The sequence below is a fragment of the Cajanus cajan genome, chromosome 10 (genome assembly GCF_000230855.2).
Source record: "Cajanus cajan strain Asha chromosome 10, NIPB_CcT2T_4, whole genome shotgun sequence".
NCBI classification, from domain to species: domain Eukaryota; kingdom Viridiplantae; phylum Streptophyta; class Magnoliopsida; order Fabales; family Fabaceae; genus Cajanus; species Cajanus cajan.
In genome coordinates this window covers 42,683,849-42,702,878 of record NC_138526.1, presented here as the reverse complement: position 1 = coordinate 42,702,878, position 19,030 = coordinate 42,683,849, and the positions used below count along the sequence as shown (strand labels likewise).

At 29.1% G+C, this 19,030-nt stretch overlaps 3 protein-coding genes across 3 annotated transcripts; 1 reads left to right on the top strand and 2 right to left on the bottom strand.

The window, feature by feature from the left end:
• The first annotated feature begins 224 nt into the window (after positions 1-224).
• Positions 225-1,064, top strand: LOC109810359 (uncharacterized). Its single transcript, XM_020373800.3, has one exon. The coding sequence runs from the start codon at positions 282-284 to the stop codon at positions 936-938; it is 657 nt and encodes a 218-aa protein (XP_020229389.1). The 5' UTR covers positions 225-281; the 3' UTR covers positions 939-1,064.
• Positions 1,065-1,068: 4 nt separating this feature from the next.
• LOC109810358 (mannan endo-1,4-beta-mannosidase 2) lies at positions 1,069-5,492 on the bottom strand. The gene is made up of 5 exons (XM_020373799.3): positions 4,586-5,492; positions 3,514-3,711; positions 2,411-2,533; positions 2,009-2,220; positions 1,069-1,772 (listed from the first exon to the last, which is right to left on the bottom strand). Exons 1-5 carry the CDS (start codon positions 4,943-4,945, stop codon positions 1,379-1,381), a joined length of 1,287 nt encoding a protein of 428 aa, XP_020229388.1. The 5' UTR covers positions 4,946-5,492; the 3' UTR covers positions 1,069-1,378.
• An 8,123-nt stretch (positions 5,493-13,615) lies between these two features.
• LOC109810419 (uncharacterized) lies at positions 13,616-15,021 on the bottom strand. The gene has a single exon (XM_020373881.3). The coding sequence runs from the start codon at positions 14,360-14,362 to the stop codon at positions 13,823-13,825; it is 540 nt and encodes a 179-aa protein (XP_020229470.1). The 5' UTR covers positions 14,363-15,021; the 3' UTR covers positions 13,616-13,822.
• Positions 15,022-19,030: the final 4,009 nt, after the last annotated feature.

The window sequence follows — 19,030 nt, the reverse complement described above, 5'->3', positions numbered from 1 at the left end:
CAAGTCCAGATCAATTGCACAACAATCTAGGAGAGTAGGGACAAGGGCAGCAAAAAATAAAAAGTTAAACCTTTTGTTTGAAGACAAATGGACCGAACAAAGGCTTTCTTCGATAAAGCCCAAGCCCATTACGAAAAGGCGTTAAAAATTAACCTTTATTGGATTGGAGCGGCAAGTTGTCCCGCCAAGGGGGGTTTTCCCGCCATGAGTAGCTCCTATTTAAGAACACACACTCAATCTTCCCCTCATCAGTCATTACCTTCCAAGCCCAATCTCAAACAATGGTAGTCTCTCTTGGCCCAGGCAAATTCTACGGCACCAGCCTCCCCCGCCCCCGCATCTACACCGACGTCAAGTTTAACGACCACCGCGTCGACCCACCCCTTCCCGTCAACGACCCACTAATGTCTTGGGCCGAGGAGGCCCACTGGTCCATGGGCGGCCTCAGCTTCAAGCGCCTCCGCCTCCAGGGCAAAATCGAAGGCAACGTCCAAAGGCTCCGCACCCAGCGCCAGAAGGCCCAGGCCCACTCCCAAAGCCCAACCCCACCCCGCGGATCCAAAAGGCCCTCCTCTCCTTCGCCGTCTCCGCCACCGGCTCCGGTCATTACGAAGCGCCGAAAGCTCATGGATCTGATTCAGGAAGAAGAAGAGGAAGAAGAAATTGAGCCTCCCAGAAGCGCCGTTCGGAAGAGTCGCTTAGTGAAGAAGCTTGGCGACGATTTCGATAAGGTCGCTTCGGAGAACGACGCTTCTGATACGACGCCGTTCAAGGCTCGCTCTCGGAGGTTGGTTAAGGGCGGTGAGCCTGTCAAGAAGACGCTGCTTCAAGAAACAGAGAAGTCGAAAAACCCTAAGGTAAAGAAGAGTACGAGTGAATCTGAGACAAGCCCTAGGGTTAGAGTTTCACCTAGATTGGTTAAGCGTGTGTCCAATTAAACCTATTGTAATTAGATGTTTATTCCTTTGCTTTTATTATTGTGCAATTAGGGTCTGTACTTTTCATGAATGAAGACACATGAGAATATATTATATTAGCAAGATTTTGTGATTTTCCGCTTACAACCCATGGAACAAATTTGATCTTTTGATAATTGAAATTTACATTAATTACATACAAAGCTTTTCCTTCACATATCTACACACGTCTTCCTTGTAGGGTTTGTTGCAGTATGACATAATTTGAATTTCATAAGAATCTGTGATAATGTAATCCAAGCTAACACTTATATTCAACTAATTCACTTTACTTCAATAATTGGTGATGAAAGGGGTTGAAGCCAGGATATTGTACAAAAATCTGTCTGTGATCCAAGGAGTAACAATATATTGTAGTGATTTTTGTTTCATGATTTAAACTTTGTTTTCCACTGTTTTTGTTAACAACGTTGTTTGAAGCTTACATCCAGTTGAGTCCATCCCTTTGCTTTGGCCAATCTGCATGACTGTTCAATAAATACAGAAGGGGTTGATGAACTTTCCCACGGCACCATCCCATATTCATCAGAAAATTCATTCATTCCACCAACTAGGAATTGCCAAACCAAAGCACCTGCCCCTGACCTGTTTTTCTTAGCAGATTTATATATTATGTCTAAAACTGTTCTGTGCATTTTTTCCCGGTCAGACAAGGAAAAGTTTTCATTCTTTTCTGATAATCCATATTCAGAGAACAACACAGGCTTCTTCAATACTTTGTCACCGTCTTCAATGTGGGATAGCATCCATTTGGAGACAAATTTTAGTTGATCTTCAAATACTTGCTCATGAAACCTATGCCAAAATTAATAAATAAATAAAGCCAAAAGCCAAAATAATAGGTACATGAAATCATCACAAGAAAAATTTGGAACTGTAGTTCAACATACAAGTTGTAAGACAGATTTTAAAGGGCATGAGATAACTTTGAAACACTCCATGACAGTGCTCTGTGGCATTTTTCTTTAGTCCCTTTTTCGTATAATACAAAGCAAACACAACTAAGAACATAGCATTCATGGAATGCTTACCAATGGTCGGGATAGATATGAACAGAGGCGAAATCAATATTTGATATTTTGGAGTTCCGAATAAAATCCGAGCCAAGTCTGGATGCCCAAAGCTCAGGGTTGACAGTTGAACTTTTTGGATCATTTGGACCATAAAAACCTTCAAGACCCACAGTCAACAGATGGTTCTTGTCAATCAATTTGACAAAAGTTGACATTTCGTCTATCCATCCCTGCAATTTTATCAGAATTAAGTAAAATGTATACTTAGATATTTAAATAAAACGGAATAAGCACTGCCCTTATTCTTATCACCCTTCATTTTCTATGAATTTGAATGAAGCCTTGACGCAGTGGTTTTGCTAGCATACTTATTCCATAGATATTTCAAGGGGTTAGTTATAGAACATATAAAGGACTTACTTGTAGAGTGTCAGCAGAAGGATCAGACATGCAACGAGGTTCATTAATCAATTCCCAACCAAAAATGGTGGGGTCATTTCTATATTCAATCCCGGTGATAGTATTTTTCCTTGTCAAGATAGTCTGCAGAAAAATTTAAATTAAACTATTAATTGATCTAAGAACAGCTTCAAGGGTAACTAATATTGAAATGACCAGTACAAAAATTTAAATGTTAGTCATACATTTTAGCAGGTAAAGGAAGAGGTAATTTTGATCCAGGGAAGCAACAAGCTTCATACAAAGTGATGGATCACGGGCTACAGAAGTGTAAATCATTCTATATGTTTTAAATTTTGGTATATCAATTTTAAAAAAAGAGTGGTATATCTAAGGAATCAGAAAGCAGAAGATATTCAAGGAAGCCTGAGAAATAAGGTTATTATTTACTTCCCAAGAAGCCTAGGATAACCTTTAGGGTAGAAAATTTTGAAAGTAAATTATTACTATGGTAGAACAAAATTGTCATGAACCAATTACTCTAAAAAGCTTAAGCTATTATGTGAAGGCCCGAATGGTTTTATTACTCTTTTATTATATTCTAACACAACCCTCAAACAAGCACTCTCTCTCTACCCCCCCGCCCCCCCCCCCCCCCCCCCCTCTCTATGGTACCATGTCATGACTCATGAACCAGCTATTCCAAAAGCTTAAGCTATTAGGTGAAGACTCAAAAATTATTTTATTACTTTATATTATATTTCTAACAAGAACTATTTGTCTAGGGGAGTGTCTATTGCCTCTGCTATTCTAATAATTTTCATCTAAAACACTAATTTTCTTCCTTGTTAATCAACTATTGATTTAGAGAAATGTTATAAATTTCAATTTAATAAGAGTGGTAATATACACTCCCCTTGTCTATCTGTATATAATTTTTAAGATTCAAATCATTGAAAAGCTACGCCTACTAAGTTAAGGAATCATAGGAGAGATATCAGTAGAAAGCTATTATCCCAAGGTTGCGATGACAATTAAAGGCCTTTGCTTATGCTACAAAGGGATGATGAAGGGGGAAATGAAAAGAGTTGAAAAATAAAGAGGGATAGACATGTCATGCATACCTTGATATAATTCTTGAAATAACTACGGATAGATGGATCAAAGAAGAAAGAATCATTGGACGAGCTTAACCCTACCCCTTCTTGCCATGCCCATTTCACATATTGACTCTTCCCACCATATGCTTGCAAATTATTTACTAAGCTAAGTAGGAGCCTAATTCCATGTTGCTTTGCTTCTGCTATCACATAATCCAGGGCCTGTCCATCAACCCTCAGCATGATTTTCAATCATAAATAAAATAATAGTTCTAAATAATAAACAACTTACCCACACGAGCATAAAGAATAACAGTAGTATGCAACATAAAGAAAAGGGAAATTCAATAAGACATACGTCTCCAAGGCAATCATCATAAACTTTTAGAAGATAATATTGATATGCGTAGCTAGCAAATTTACAATATAAGCACTCATTGCTTCTTTCAGAAACCTTTCAATTTTTCCATCTCCCTCATAAAATGATTACACCGACACCATTTTTGGGACAATTTCACAGTTCATATTGAATCATCTAGCCAATGAACACAATTTTACCACCATAAATAAAAATAGACCATATTTCATTTGATTCTGCTTATAGATACTAACCACAAACAGACACTGCACACCACTTTTTCCTTTTATTCAATCACTTCCAAGGGAAAATGGTATCTCCATTAATTTAACCATAATATTCAGTCCTAAAGACACGGCTATGTCATGATTCGTGTCATATTTTATAACTATCACAACCCAAGACAATTCCTTCCCCAAATTCTGCATATTTTAGTCATCACAACCACACCCCAATCCCAATCTTGCAAACCCCGAAATATTAGGTATACAATAACAAACATTCACCCCCGATTTCAGGAAAGGGGAACAAAAAAAAAAAAGGCAACAAAAAAATATCAATGAAACCAAAACCCCAAAAACCAAAAGCAATTTGGCACAACACCACTCCAAAAACTAAACTAATTCATGTCGGTAACCGTCATGAAACTCAAAATAAGACACACCATAACACAATAACCAAAACCCATGGAGCAAAATGTTACAAAACTAGAAAACCAAGAGGAACAAACAAAATTACCTTGAAAGCTTGTTCATCAAAGTGACCAGGGGAAGTTTGAAGGGCATTGTAGTCCCCATCATTGAACGCCCAAGTTCGACAAACAGTGAGACCCATCTTAGCACCGGTTTTGAGCATTTCACGAACCTTGGATCTCGAATAACCATCCACCGATTGCACCATTAGCCAGTAAGAGTTCCACCCATTCACATAAAACGCTTTTCCATCCAACACAAACTGCGTCCCATTTCTCTCCACAAAACCCAATTCAGGCCCCTCCTCCGAAAAACTGAACTTTATGCCCCCAAAAGACATGTAAATGAAAACCACAAACGACGCAAAACCCAAAATGGGATAAAAGAGGCCATTTCCTGGCACCATAATTTGGGGGCGAAATTCTTATTCCACCGACTGTGGAGGTTCCCGGGTACCCTTTTGGCCCTTTGATCAAAGGGTCACTAATTCAGTGACACTTGACGAAGATTGCTGAACCTCACACCCAGAATTTAGTTTGATTGTTCTTCACACCCCAAATGGTTAAACTGTCTAGATCTCTCTCTCAGACTTGAAAGGCATGAACTTTAATGAGTTTCCCAAAACCCACGACTGAACCCAAAGGGAATGCGTGAAGAAACTTTGGTGGGTTTCTTAAGTTGTTGTAATGAGAAAATTTATAGGGTGAGTTGAGCAGAGGATAATAGTAATAATAATAACTACAAGTACTGTGCATGAAATGATGAATGGTTATGGTTGGGCTTGTGCTCGCAGTTCAACCCCATAGAAGGCAAGGAACTGAAAGAGAATCACATGTTTATCTTCTTTGAAATATAGTCCAACTTAACAGCGATGATTGGGGTTGAAAAAGAGATTAAAGTGAGAATGACGATGACCGTGCGGTGAAATGTTAGCACCGAGTGAAGGAGAAGCATCATGCTTATGCTATGTCCCACTAACCTTAATTCGGTATCAGTAACATCCTAATTAAGAACAAACGATGTTGAATGTCACGTAGTATTAGCATGGATGAATAAACTCAGCTGATTAAAATATTAAGAAAATCTTACTTCTCGCTGCTCCCTATTCAGACTATTCCCATCTGTTTATTGCAAGTTTTTTAATCTTTTTTGGTTAGGGGATTTCCTCAATGCATTTATTGAGTCTTAATTCTGCATTAATGTGATACCTCTAAGCTTTTTTAACGTATTCCACTAATTAAATATGATTTTTTTTACAAAACCTATGTATTAATTCAGTTTTTTTTTCTTTTCATACACATACTTTCCACAATGTCTTAAAGTTTAGTATCTATGACTAATTTGCATTTTTAGAGTATAATTTTTATTAACTAAATACTATTTTAATATTATCAGAGACCGACATCGAAAAACATCGAATTAACACTCATAGCGATATACCTTTAAAAATTATTAGTTTATTATTGATAAAAAAATTATTTTATATTTTATTAATGATAAAAAAATTATTTATAACTCTACTTTAAGGTTATTTTATTTTTAATTTAATATTTTTTAATATTTATACAAATGTTAAAATAACTTTTTTTCTTTCATGTATTATATAAATTCTCATAAATATAGAAAAAATAAATTAAAGTATTTTATGTTATGTAAAAAATAAATAAAAATACATAAAAAAAATGTTTATATTTTCACTTTAAATTAATTAAAATTTAAAATAATGAATAGTGGTAACATTGTTGTTACTAGACTCGATTCACATACACCTTACATGGACGTTTAGGAAAGTGAGACATAGAGAATTTTTATCAATAATCCAATTCGTTGCTTGAATATGAATAATGTGATATTTAAATTGGATAGCAAATTAGTGATAGATAAAATAAGAAATTCAATTATTGTTAAATTCAAACTAAGAGCCTTAGTAGGAGATAGGAGAATTTTATTTTTGTCCCACAAACCAATATATGATGTTGGCATTAACCCATGAACTTGATAGGGTGGCTGCATCTTTACCCGATATCTACACTTTCAATCATTTCCTTGTATTGAGCAATTAATTTTAGTGAAATGATATAAATATATTTCAGTTAAAAAAACTCTTTTCTAACATTTCAATAGTCTACTTTTTTTTCCTAAATAAAAGTGATAGAATCACTAGCATTAACATGATTGTTGGTCTCCCAAGAGTAGGACTTATGATTAAGTCTCTTTGTGCTTATTAGATAAAATTTAGAATCAAATTCCATTTTTTCTAAAAAAATCTTTAAAGAGTTTGATAATTAGTTTTAACTTTATACATGAGATTATATTTTTCTTTAATTTAAACTTCTTGTTAAAAAAATAATTTAACTATTAAAGATTTAAGATAACACGTATAAAGTCTTATATTTGAATGTCATTATTTTTATTAAAAAAAATATGAAGTGGATAAATACTATCATTTTATCTATTTCCAAACTGGGCAGGTAATATATGTGTATGTAACATTCATATTTACTTTTATAATTTTATATAATTTATATTTAATTTGTTAGTCGTTTACTAGTATTTTAATCTATACAATATATATGATAAATATTAATTTTATATAACTAAAATTTAAATAAATAAATAATTTTAATTATATAAATTATATTATAATTAAAAATTTAATAAATAATTTTTAATATATAAATTATATTTGAAATTTATTAAAAAAGATTATGTTATATAAGATTATTTTTAACGGTTCATAATTATTTTAAAAATATTAAAATTTAATTTAAAAATAAAAATAATAAATCAAAAGTTAAGGAAAATTTTTATAAAACACTATTGTTCAATAAAACTATTTTCGTTAAACAATGACTCTTAAAAATATTTTGGTTCAAGATAATTGTTTTAATTTATTTATAGAGGTGACATTTTTCTTTAATTATTTTAACGTTAATATTCTATTAACTTATAATTTTATAAATCTAATTCTTTTGTAGTTGTGTTTGAATAATTTTATTCATTTTAATTTTTAGTAATTTTATAAATAAATAAAATATATAACCATGATGTTATTATTATTATTATTATTATTCATTTCCTTTGTGCTTTATGTCATTTTCTAAAAGTTTACATTCAATATATTTATAAAATTGTGTTTTTCTTATAATATTGTACTGTGGTAATTAAATGCAATATTTTTGTTAGATATGCAGTTGAAAACTTAATACCAATCAAAATATGTCATTACCATTATGGATACTTTGTACTTTATATTAATAAAATTAACATGTATTTTTTAATATTCGGTGTTGATGAGGTCAGCATATCTAAATCATATTTATCTTTTTAAAGTTACAAGAAAAATAGAATGAATTTGCTGCAGTATTCCCTTTTTTAAATAATTGTTAAGGTTCAATTTGAACAGTGTATTACCTATAAGGAAAAGACAAGTATGAAGAAAAGTGTACATAAAAAGCTTTCATGGATAGATACATGAATAATTTGTTGAAAGTTTTGGAGTATATATATTGCTGAAATGTTTTTGAACCACTTATTTAAATATTTGATCAGTATTCTGTGCTAGAAATTATGATTGTGTACCTAAAACCAAAAAATCATTTTTTATTCAAATGCATATCTGTTTCTACAGAAAAACAAAGAAATAATATAAAAAAATTAATTGATGTGAAGGATTAGTTGTGATTTTTTTAAGCATAACTATATTTAGTGTAACTATTTGAAAAAAAAAAGTTTAAAAATTAGCTAAAATTTAAAAGAAATTTAGAGTTAAAAAGTTATTGGAAACAAAACATTATACTCATTTGGAGGTTAAAATTTTTTTTACAAAATTAATAGGGATGAAATAAAAAATAAAAACATAGTCTTAACTTATATGTCATATATATATATATATATATTCTAATAACTTATTAACTTTTAAACCATATAATAGTTTTTCAAAAAAAAAAAAAATCTTTCTAATCAAACCCATTTAGTAGCTTAATATATAAGCTACTTTAAAAGCTTTAATTACCAAATTGTCCTACTAATCATGTATGAATTTGTTTTCGATTGCAAGGAATAGAGTTCTGTCTTTAAATCTTCATCAATATGTTTCTAAATCTTCGCCAATATGTTTTCTCTCATGAACTAAACAAGAAATTTTGTATTTGGATTACATATTTGAACAATAAAGAAAAATTGAAGAAAAATGAAATAAAATAATTGGTGTAATAAAGAAATAAGAAAGATATTATTAATGTATTGTGAAAAATATATTATATAAAAAAGCATAATTAAAAATATTTTAACTAAAAAATAGACGGGGTTTTATAACAATTGATAAAAGAAATGAGTGCATAATGTCGGAGAAAGTGAGAGCAACTTCAATGAGAGTTGCTTGTCCCATCAAGCGACTCCAACCTTAGTTTCTTACCATTGGAGGGGTGTGACGTGACAACACGGGTTTCTTGCAGAAGAGAGAGAGTTGTTTAGTGAAGCAACCGTTCCTTACCGTTGTAAACGGAAGGAGGCGCGGTGATGAGGCGGTGGTTGGATGGTGGAGGCGCGGGGTTGGATGGCGGAGGCTGCGGGTGGACGTTCTGCCACGGGTGGACGTTCCTGAGCTTTGCGAGCGGGTAGACGTTCTGCCTGGACTTGGCGCGCGCAGCGGAAGCGGTGACGGTGACGGCAGAAAGAGTTTGAAGGAGGAGTTGAAGAAAAGAAAGCGTGAAGAAAAAGGAAAAAAACTCTCAAGAAGAAGAAAAAGAGACGTTGGGTTAAAGAAATAAGAAAGAAATTAAAAATTAAAAATTAAAAAATTAAAAATAAATAAATAAAATAACCTAAGAGTATAATTATGAAAATTAATTTCGTATAATGTTTATATATTTATTATTGCTTTATTTTATTTTTAATATCTATTTATTGTATATTTTTTCTCATAATTTATTTTCTTTTATTGTAGTGCAATTGTCTTTTTTAATAAAAAATTTAATTTGATTCGTAAATGATTTGAAAAAAATTCTAGAAATTGAATTTCTTAAAATTTCTTAGAGTAAATTTCTGTTTGAGTTGCTTAATGCTGACATAGCACACTAGATATCATATTTTTTTTATTTTCTAATGCATGAAGCAACTCAAATAAGTTACTTCTATCGGAAATGTCTGAGAAACCCAATAGTTATCTTAGTAAACCATACCACGTGAGACCAAACCTAGCCAATCGTTCTAAACATGGTCCTCCATCACTATCTTTATTGACTTGGATTAATTTCTTCAAGTTATTAGCGTGTACCAAACTAATAATAAAGGTGTAATAGTTACCAATACAAGTTAGCAAGTAACATAATAAATAAATAAATAAAAACAAAAGTCCCACTATAATATAACTAGGTTTAAATATGTTTTTAGTCTCTCAAATTTAGGATAAATCTATTTTTGGTCTTTCAAATTTAAAATTGTTATTTTTAGTCCCTATAATTTCAAAAAATCTTATTTTAGTCCTTATATTTAAATTTTGTTAAAAAATTTATCAAATATTATTATATAAAATTTACCTATTGGTGTCCCTATTAGTAAAAATATCATACTAAATCCGGTTGATATTACATAAGTGTTTTAATTAGTCACTTTTAAATATATTATTAGTGACCTAAAAGACTAAAACAAGATTTTTAAAAATTACAGGAACTAAAAATAACAATTTTAAATTTAAAGAATAAAAAATAAATTTATCTTAAATTTAAAGAACTAAAAATATATTTAAACTATATAATTAATATCAATCTTCGTTTTAATCATTTTGCAATCATGATTAGTTTGCAATAATTATAAAAGCTGAACTAATGGGTGTTATCTAAGAACATTCTCATAAACATACAAATAATTACATAATACCAAGGATACAAAACAGTTATTCCAAATTTTAGAAGAATAAAAATAATATTTTTTTTAACAAATATCCAAATTTATTATTTTACAAAATAAAAAATATATTTAAACATCAAAATTATTATTTTAAAGGGGCCGGGGCTTGTATGAGAAGCCAGGGATGTCATTCTCAATCTATGTCACTTGTTTAGGTACAATTTATTATACATGTAAGGGTGTTTTTCAGTTTGAGGTTGAATGCTGGGTATCACTCTACCACTTATGCCATCAGATTAGATTACTCAGCTGAAGCAATTTTTTATGCTCTATAATTATATGGAATTGGTTAATGTCTTTTCAGTCAAAAAGACAAATCATTTTGCATTGACTAAAATAAGAATGATTATTTTTTTTTTCTTTTTATACATTTATTTAAGCTAGAAAAATAATCATGTTCATATAGAATAATCAAGCTTCAGTTCACTGTGATGATATATATGGTTGGTGCATGTACTTATTATGCATGATTATATTTTCCAATCACACTTATGCTGCGGTATTTCGAGTATATGATGGTTAGCTTTTTAGCATTGATTGAGAACCCCTCTCAACAAGAATAAAAATATTTGTGGAAATCCTAATTTATAAGTAAATAAGAATAAATTTTCACATAGGTGAGAATAAATCTTTTTTTGTGTGTGTGTGTGTGTGGTATTTAAGTGTAGAGTTAGTAAATTTTCTCATGGCACGTAATTGATGATAAATGTATTATATATAAGAAAGTCAAATAATAACCAAACTCGAAAAACAATAGTCATATTCAAGGGATTGGCTTGTCTTGACCACAATGTGTTATTTCTTATGAGTTAAGAGTGCCTCTTCAATGCTCTTCTTTTTCTTTGCTTTTTTTTTTTCTTTTCTTTTCCGTAACTCAAATGTTTGAAATGTCTTGCAATCAACCACACACCACATTAAGTTGATTTTTTTTTTATCTTAAAAAAATGTGAAGATTTTGAATATATATCCAACTTGCAGAAAGGAGGAATTGATATTGTTACTTTTTTTAGAGTCTTATTAAAGATATTGGCTTGCTACAATTACGTGGGAAGCTGAGGGATGAGAATATTAACAACTTAATAAATACGATTTCACATGGAATGAAAATCTACTTAATCTACTTCAATGTGTTCGGTAACCACTCAAACATGATTCATAATAATATGGGGAAACGGTTTAACCATCACCAAATAAGCACATAGACACATGCAGGTTTATTCACTTCCAATCCGATAAAAGAAATCATAAACTGATCCAAAAATTTGAAACATGGTGAATAATAAACTTTTTGGAATTTTTTTTGGCATAAACAACAGGTTTAATTGAATTTTCGGTCAGTGCAAAATTTAACCAATCCAAACAGAACTCATTTTCAATAAATAAATATATATATATTACTATGTTGCGTTTCACATGTAATTGTATGTGTTTTAATGTTTTACTATATATTTTGTGGTTTGTATCCTAAGTGGGAATCTAATTTATCATTAGGAAAATAATTGAACTTTCCAAAATAAAAACCGATTATTTAACTATATATCAATATAATATTAATTTATATTATCGTGTTTCGAAATATATGTTGATATAATTGATTTAAAATAATATAAATTGCTAAAATTAGTTTTAAATAAATTTAAATTTAAATTAATATGATTTTTGTTTAGATGATAATAAATATAAATTTTTATTTTTATATTAAATATTATTTAAAATTTTATTATCAAAATTAATTGTAAATATATAATGATAAGTTTAAATAAATAAAATTTCATAATTTTATTTGATGGAAAAATTATTAATATTTACTTTTAAGTGAATTTGAATTTTTACACCTTAAAATCAATTTTCATAATCATCACCAAACATGCGATTTTGAATCTAATAGAATTGATTATGAATATGTTTAATCTCGAATCAAATATACCAATATTAGTCTTTTCACTTTTTTTAAAAAAATTAGTCTTTTCACTTTTCACAAACACCAAGGTATTATCAAATATCAAAGGACACAGGAAGCAGGTGCAGCATATGTTAGGGTTAACCTACGACAATATATATAGAGAAAATTATCTATATACTGTTGTAAAATTTTTTACACTAATAATTAATTATATTCTTTAATTATGTTATGTCATTATAAATAAATTTATTTTTATTAATAATATAATATAATTAAAAATATAATTAGTTATCAGTATAAATAAATTTTAATATTAACAATATATTGGTGATTAGTTTCTGTATATATAACACAGGGCACATGTTTCCAATACACTCGTGCTCGTGCCATTGTCCTTGTAAGGTACCTCCCTTCACTGTTTTAAAAAATAATTCAACTACTTGTGAAAATATCCATATTTTTATTTGGTTGACTTTTTGTCAAATAAAAATTCTGCACAGATATTTATTCCTTCTAGATACGAGTTTTTGTTGCGGGTCTGTCTTGCTTACAGAATAATCAAATCAAAAGAAAATTTGCAATCTGGTCGGTTGGAAATGCACCACAAAATGTCCAATTTCAATTTTCATGTTATTATAAATGCCTTTTATTTTATTTTCTGTACTATCTCTCCAAATTTCCCGTGATGGATGTCTTGACCCTTCAAAGTTCAAACAAGATTTTATGTCCCGGAGGAATATTAAACAAGTTCATCCTTTTACAAAGAACATTAGTGGATTCCATTTTCCTAAAGGTTGTCATTTAATTGTGAGAAAATAATTTAGTGCTAGACATCTTTCAAAACAAACATTGACCCAATTTTCAGTGAGCTGAATCCTGCAAATAACTTGGGAACTATATCTGAATGCTTTATCCTTCATTCAATGCAACTTCAGCTTAGATTGATTTAACTTTTGAAGATTGATATATCAATAGATTAAACTTCGTGCAACTCACCAATTTCCCTTTATTTTACATATATCTCAAATCTTCAAATTTACAAACTTTTTTTATAACAATTTGCTAAAATCAGTTGCCTCACAAACAAGACCAACATTCTTAAAGAAACACAGGTTATTCTTTTTTATCCATACAACAATAATATAATTCAAACATAAAAATTATAATGTGACACTTAAAACTTATTCATATTACTTCAACTTCAAATTCTCATGACTTCGCGGCATTAGTGGTTTAGAATTGTGTTTAATCTGAGACAAGACAAAAAGACAAAAGAAGTTGTAAAATTAATTATTCATGAGAGATTACCCTAAAACTTGAAGATCTTTGAGCAGCTAAAGGGTAACAAGTTCAGCTACCTAATCTAAAAAAGAGATCTAATCTAAGACAGTTTACCAAATGACCACAACCACCACACCTACCCAAAGCCTACAAACTAACCAACCCCTTGATCAGAATCAGCAACCAAACTCACACATCACCTTTACCACTCGTTCTCCCAAGAGCAAAATACCCCAAAACAGCACAAACAGCAGCCACAATGTTCCCTTCCTTCAACAAAACCCTCATCACAAAACCGAAAATTTCCCTCGTAATCTTCCTCCCCTCCACAACCAAAGTCTTCTTAGGCTTACCAAAGAAAGCCAGCAGCACCACGATGGCGATCCACGTCACCACAACCACCGGAACCACCACAGCAAGAGCCGCAACCATCGAAAGCAGCCCGAAAACCGCGCCAAGAACCACCGAGGCATAGAGTGCTGGCCACCATGAAGCTGATGACTTAGCTTGCAACTCGTACCACGAAATCATGGACTTGAGGAAATTCCACGAACATGTGAAGAGCAAGCCGTACACTAGCACGAAAACACACACCCATGTTCTTCTTTTGCTCATGATTTGAAGCAGTAACACGTAGTAAGAAGGTGGCTGAATTGCTTCCACTTTTGCCATGGACATGTTACATGTATGTACCAACCAAGTCCAACCACCAATCTGCTTCTTCTTCATGTTTTCTCTCCCAAGTTTGAAACTTTTTGGTACTATTCCATTGTTCTGCGCGTTTTGTTTCTTTTCTGGAATCTGGGTACCTCTGTTACTACGCTTTTTTAGAGCATGAAAATTAAGATACTGCGACAGCCTTGTCACTTGTCACTTTCTTTCTGCTTGCGCCACGTGTGCATTTTGTGAAACGTGAAGCGTGGTTCCACGCGCTTGGAGAGTGGCGTGTGTTTCGCGGAGTAAAGCGCATGTCGTTTATTGGGCTACAAGTCAAGAACCACAGGTGATTTGTCAGAATTGATTCTCTGTGTCTTTTTTATTTTTATTTTTTTGCTTTTTCTTTGTTGTCGGTTGCCGTGGTGCTTAGTATCTCCAGCTATTTTTACTTTTTTCCCCCCATTTTTCAGTATATTGATTTTGGAACCACACAGCTCAGGCAGGGAGAATCATGGTTAGCCATGTCTTTGCTGCAACACTACATTGACAGTAATGGCATGCATGTGCTCCATAGGCTGAAAGTGAAAAGGAAAACAAAACAAAATTATGGGAATGAAGTAGAATACAAGTAACTTGTTTTTGCTTTTAAATTTTGGCTTGGTTGGATTCTCTTTCACATATCCAATCACTACAAGAAAAATGCTGATTTCCGACGGAAATTTTTTACGAAAATAGGTAATTTTTTGACGAATTTTGCTTTTTTCAACGGATTTTCGACGGATTTCAATCCGTCAGAAAAAGTGGCGTCGGAAAAAAAAATCCGTCAGAAATAATTTTTTTGACGAAATTTTTCGACAAAAAATTCCGTCGGAAATTTCTGACAGAAAAATCCATCGAAAATTGCTGTCAAAATTTCCAGAGAAAAATCCGTCGGAAATTGCTATCAAATTTTCCGACGGAAAAATCCATCGGAAATTATAATTTTTTAATTTTAATAAATTTATTAATGTAACAACTCTCATATTTGGTCTCTCAAGAGTTCTATTTCACAATATTTCACTGTTTAGCGTGTTTTATTCTTGCTTGTGCAATTTTTGGGAGACTTCCCAGAAGGTCACTCATCCCAGTACTACTCCAGGTCAAGCACGCTTAACTGTGAAGTTCTGATGAGTAAGCTATCGAAATGTCTATGTATGTTGTCAGTATAACTTGTACAAATTAATTCATTTAAGTCATCCACAAATATACAATCTCATATTTGTACTATAATAATAATATATAATAATTTTATATTACGAATAATAATAATAATAATAATAATATATTTAATTATTCTTTATTTATATGTACTTACTTTTATAATTAACATCTACTTATTTTTATTTAAAATTATAATTTAAATTATTTAATTTTATAATTTATAATGATAATATAATTTATAAAATTATAAATATTTATTTATTACATACTTATAAATTAAATTTTAATATTTTAAATAAATTATTAATTAATTTAATATATTTATTTACCTTAAATCAAACATATAAAATTTAAAAAATGTATTTATCCTTTTTTTTCCTTCTAATTATCAACTATTAATAAAATACTAACTTAAAATCTTATCTAATTATATATAATATTTTCATATCAAATTTAAAACCAGATATTAGTTATACAAAAATATTAAGATCATATAGTAAATTGTCAATAAGATTTTAGTTAAATAATTTAAAATAATTAATATTTCAATTATATTGTTAATTAGCAAATAATTTATTCCAAAACTAATTAATTTTTTATATTAATTATTAGTAAAATTTAATAACTTTTAATTTAACAATTAATTGGATCGATGAAATTCAACACACCATGAGTTATTGAGCGGAATAACTTTACCAAGAGTTATTTTGTAAGTTATCTTAAATCAAACATATAAAATTCAAATAATGTATTTATCCATGTTTTATTTTTTAATTATCAACCATTAATAAAATACTAACTTAAAATCTTATCTAATTATATCATAATATTTTCATATCAAATTTAAAACCAGTTCTTACATTTTCGACAAATATAAATTTGTCTGAAATATTCTATCAATAATATAACTTTTCTTACAAAAATTTTCTCATCAAAAATATAAATTTTTCGACAGATTTAATTTTATTTTATAAAAAATCATCTTCGATTAATATAACATTTTGTATATATGATTTAAGAGTAAAAGATTTTCAATTTAACGGTTGAATTTACAAAATTCACATTTAATATAAAGTTATTGAGCGGTGTAACACTTAGTAAAATTTATACCATTGTAATTATAGCTCCCCTCATGTATATATATATATATATATATATATATATATATATATATATATATATATATATATATATATGTGTGTGTGTGTGTGTGTGTGTGTGTGTGTGTGTGTGTGTGTGTGTGTCTATATATATATATATGATTTAAGAGTAAAAAATTTTCAATTTAACGGTTGAATTTACAAAATTCACATTTAATATAAAGTTATTGAGCGGTGTAACACTTAGTAAAATTTATACCATTGTAATTATAACCCCCTTCATATATATATATATATATATTAAATGCGACTTTTACAATGTATTACACCGCTCAATAACTTTATATTAAATGTGAATTTGGTAAATCCAACTGTTAGATTGAAAGTTCATATCTCTTATAGATTATATATACAAAACTTTATATTAATCCAAGATGATTTGATACATCATTTTTATAAAACAAAATTGATGTAATATATTCATTTCAAAATACACTAAAATATGAACACTTGGATTATCTTCCAGTTATTGTTCAATTTTAACAAAATTTGATATACACGTATAAAGTGATATGAACTTTCAATTTAACGGTTGGATTTACAAAATTCACATTTAATATAAAGTTATAGAGCGGCATAATACTTAGTAAAAGTTACACCGGTATAATTATAACCCCTTATATTATATATATATATATATATACACACATACATATATATACAACGACAGCTGCACGTTTGGAATAGTGAGGCACTTGCCCTCACTACTATTTGACATATACATAATTTTTTATCTAAAAAATAATATATTTTAAAAAATAAAAATTATATTCTAATAAAATAAATATATAGATTCAGAAAAAATGTTTATTTATTTGATATCTGTCAAGTTTTTGAAGGAAATTAATTCTCATGTGATAAAAAAAATTTCTTAATAATGAATTAATTTTTAAAAAAAGTTTAATTATAATATATATATGTATATATATATATATGTGTGTGTGTCTTAATATTCACATATATAATGTAATATATTAAAATAAATAATTTTTTGATAAAATAAAATTTGTAGCATGCATGTTTTTTTTTGTGTTTTTTATTTATTGTATACGTTGATTAAAAAAATCAAAATAGTAAAATTGTATACATTGATTAAAAAAATCAAAATAAGAAAAATCATAAGATTTATATTCCATTTAGAATTGTTATTATAAGATATATTTTAAAATAAATTATCATCTAAAAATATATATTAGATATTAAAAACATATTTATATCATAAATAAATTAAACTTTATTTTTATAAATTTAACATATAGATTTTTATATTTTTAATAGTGTTAAATTATTATAAAATAAGTCTATATGATTGTAGTTCTACCCAAATATTTAAAAATTATCTATGATAGATAAATAAGTCACACTTAAAATATATATTTTTAAAGAAAGTTAGGTTCAAACCAAGTAAATTATAATAAAATATAGTATAACATAATTTATTTTCATCTTTAATACTAATCGTAAATATAAAAAACTTGTAATAAATAATTATAATATATATTTATACCTTTAAAAGATATATAAAATTTTTAATACTACAAATATATATAAGAAATTAAAAATAAGAAATTAAAAATAAGAAATTAAAAAAAAATTAAAAATATAAATTAAAAATAAGATTTCTGACGGAAAATTCCGTCGGAAATTTCCGATGGAATAATTCCGTTGGAAATTTCTGACGGAATATTCCGTCGGAAATTTTCCGGCAGAAATTTCCGACGGATTTATTTTTCCATCGAAAAGTTTCTGTCAGAAATTTTCGACGAATTTATATTTCCAATTGAGATTAGCAGTGTCAATTTTTTTTTTTTTTTTACATGTGTGTGGTATGTGTTTTTCTTAAGGACAAAATTTAGGTATAATTCATTGTGATTTGTGTTATTTTTTTAAACAAAGTTGATATTTTTGTATTTGTATAATTCATCTCTAATTAAATAACAATATCAATTACACATAATTTTTTTTCACCTATATAAGTTTATCTTTTTTTGTTTATTTTGACCTATGCATAAAAAATTAAGTTACTAATTAAGGGACATAAAGAACTATATTGCATCGTTTTTAATAATTAAGGGACTAAAACAATTTTGTTAATAATAAAGAAGCTAAATTAAATAAAATGAGAGATAAAAAAAGTAATTTAGCCTATATTTTCTTATAATTCAAAATGGAATTTCAAATTTTTCAATTGTGTTATCTTGTATCTCTCATTTATTTTAATCAAATTCTATTAGTAACTATTCACGTATCATTCAAATGGATCACAATGATTCAAATTATGAAAAAATGTTTGAGTAAGAGTTTATCAAAGATATTGAAGATGATATTGAACGCCTACCACAAATAGGGTAGGCATATGATTTTCTAAGTATGTTAAGTA

Coding starts and splice junctions, on each gene's coding strand:
- LOC109810419 (XM_020373881.3), bottom strand. CDS start 14,362: ATGAAGAAGAAGCAGATTGGTGGTTGGACTTGGTTGGTACATACATGT.
- LOC109810359 (XM_020373800.3), top strand. CDS start 282: ATGGTAGTCTCTCTTGGCCCAGGCAAATTCTACGGCACCAGCCTCCCC.
- LOC109810358 (XM_020373799.3), bottom strand. CDS start 4,945: ATGGTGCCAGGAAATGGCCTCTTTTATCCCATTTTGGGTTTTGCGTCG. Junction 3,712..4,585: donor TTGATGAACAAGCTTTCAAG/GTAATTTTGTTT, acceptor GTTGATGGACAG/GCCCTGGATTATGTGATAGC. Junction 1,773..2,008: donor CATATCTATCCCGACCATTG/GTAAGCATTCCA, acceptor ATTTTGGCATAG/GTTTCATGAGCAAGTATTTG.